This window comes from Triticum dicoccoides, chromosome 1B (genome assembly GCF_002162155.2).
Source record: "Triticum dicoccoides isolate Atlit2015 ecotype Zavitan chromosome 1B, WEW_v2.0, whole genome shotgun sequence".
NCBI lineage: Eukaryota > Viridiplantae > Streptophyta > Magnoliopsida > Poales > Poaceae > Triticum > Triticum dicoccoides.
In genome coordinates, this window is record NC_041381.1 from 602,499,638 (window position 1) to 602,501,478 (window position 1,841).

At 56.7% G+C, this 1,841-nt stretch overlaps 1 protein-coding gene across 1 annotated transcript; it reads right to left on the reverse strand.

The window, feature by feature from the left end:
• Positions 1-292: 292 nt before the first annotated feature.
• On the reverse strand, positions 293-1,365 carry LOC119349017 (VQ motif-containing protein 4-like). Its single transcript, XM_037617025.1, has one exon. It carries the CDS (start codon positions 1,265-1,267, stop codon positions 554-556), a length of 714 nt encoding a protein of 237 aa, XP_037472922.1. The 5' UTR covers positions 1,268-1,365; the 3' UTR covers positions 293-553.
• Between the last annotated feature and the right edge of the window lie 476 nt (positions 1,366-1,841).

The following is a 1,841-nucleotide window of genomic DNA, read 5'->3' on the forward strand; positions in this document are numbered from 1 at the left end:
GGCACTGCCCCCCCTCTGATTCTACGACATTGAAGAAGATACTCTGACTCTTGCGGCCTTGTCAGGGAATTTAATCACAGACACTGAGGAGAATTCTGGCAGAATTCCTTGTTCCATCTTGTGTCAGGCTGGATGCTTACATAGATTTGGCAAGAATTCTGAATGGTGCAACCACTATTAGTACAGTAGATGGTTCGTATCTTAGCGGAAATTAAGCTTTAGTGCAACTTAAAAGAGAGAGATCCCGGGCCAGTGATGGGCATGCCGTTTCCATGAATGAGAGGAAAGAAAGGAATGAGAAAGATTTTCCGCAAATTAACTGCATGAAACGGACACAGTTAATTCTGAGAGTAAATTAGGCACAATTAGCACCGATCCACCAAGAACAGGACAGGGGAGGGGAGGAGCTCAAAGAGTGTGATCCTTTTCCGTTCCTTCGCGAGCCGTCGCTCAAGCAAGCGAGCAAAAATTACAACATACTAGCACCGAGGACGAGCTACTCCGGACAATTCAGTAATATGCCATGCGCGCTCCACGCGCGGGGTGGATCGCTTCACTCCGACGACGGCGCGGTGGCGGAGGCCATCCGGGGGGAGGTGACGGGGAACAGCGGCAGCAGGCGCGGCGGGGGCTCGCCGGCGCCGCCCCGCGGCGACGGGTGCAGGAAGAAGCCCTTGCGCGCGATGGCCGCGCGCTCCGCGGCCGCCTCCTGCTCCGCCGGGGACGCGGACGCGGACCGGTTGAAGGGGTCGGACACCAGCGGCGTGACGGGGCTGAGCGCCAGCGACGGGAAGTCGAGCACGCTGGGCGACAGCAGCTCCGGCAGCGCCTTCCTCGGCGACGCCCCCGCGGCGGCCGCCATGGCGAGCGGCGCGATCATCTTGAGGTTCTTCATGCTGCTCCGGCGCTCGTAGAGCTTGAACGCCGGCTTCTTGGGCCGGCACGGCGCGCCGGCCTTGCTGTTGGCGGCCGCGGGGGGCCTCTGGCTCTGGGCCTGCGGCTGCGAGGACGGCGGAGGCATGTCGGCGCCGGTGAGCATCTGGACGACCTGCTTGAAGGAGGCGGTGTCGGCCTGGACGAAGGTGGTGGGGAAGGGGGTGGTGTCGATGGTGCGGGGCACGGGCCTCGGGGACGGCGGCAGCGGGCTGGGCCGGTGGCTGGAGGGCGACGCGGCGGAGGACGGCGAGGAGGAGGAGGTGGAGGAGGACGGGGAGTTGGGGTCCCGCGGCGCCATGGGGAGGAGTTGCTTGGGCGCAGCAACTTCCATTGTTGGTTGGTTGGTTTCGTCGGGGATTGATGGAGAAGAAGAGAGGGGGGGAAGGGGATGGGTTCAGGGACGGCAGAGGGAGTGGGAATAAGAAGGGGAGGGAGCGAGGGAGTTGTGATGCATATAGTGTTATTTATTTATTTTCTTCCTTTGACCGTGAGGTGATGCACATAGTTGGTGTGTGGGGCTTGACATGTCCGTTCCGCGCTCCCATGTTTTCTTGCCGGTTTTCAGTTCACCAATTCTCTTTTCCTAAAAGGTCTTTTCATTTTCTTGGGAAGCCTATTTTTTTTACTTTGTCATGGTATTGTTGTGCTTGTGCCATGGAAAACTATTTGAGTTTTCGAAAATATACATACCATAAGAGGTGAAATTGTGAGGGTACCATTGACGCTACGCTCAACGTTTGAATCCTGGTTTTTTAGTGTACTCTAGTACCATAAGGTGGAATTGTGAGAGTTGTAATGGAAAAAGGGGTGGAGTTGTAAGGATAGGACTGCACTTTGATCTCGACTTTTCAAATCAGTGTGAACCTGCAAAATTATATCTGGCCTCCATCAACTGTAAACATGTT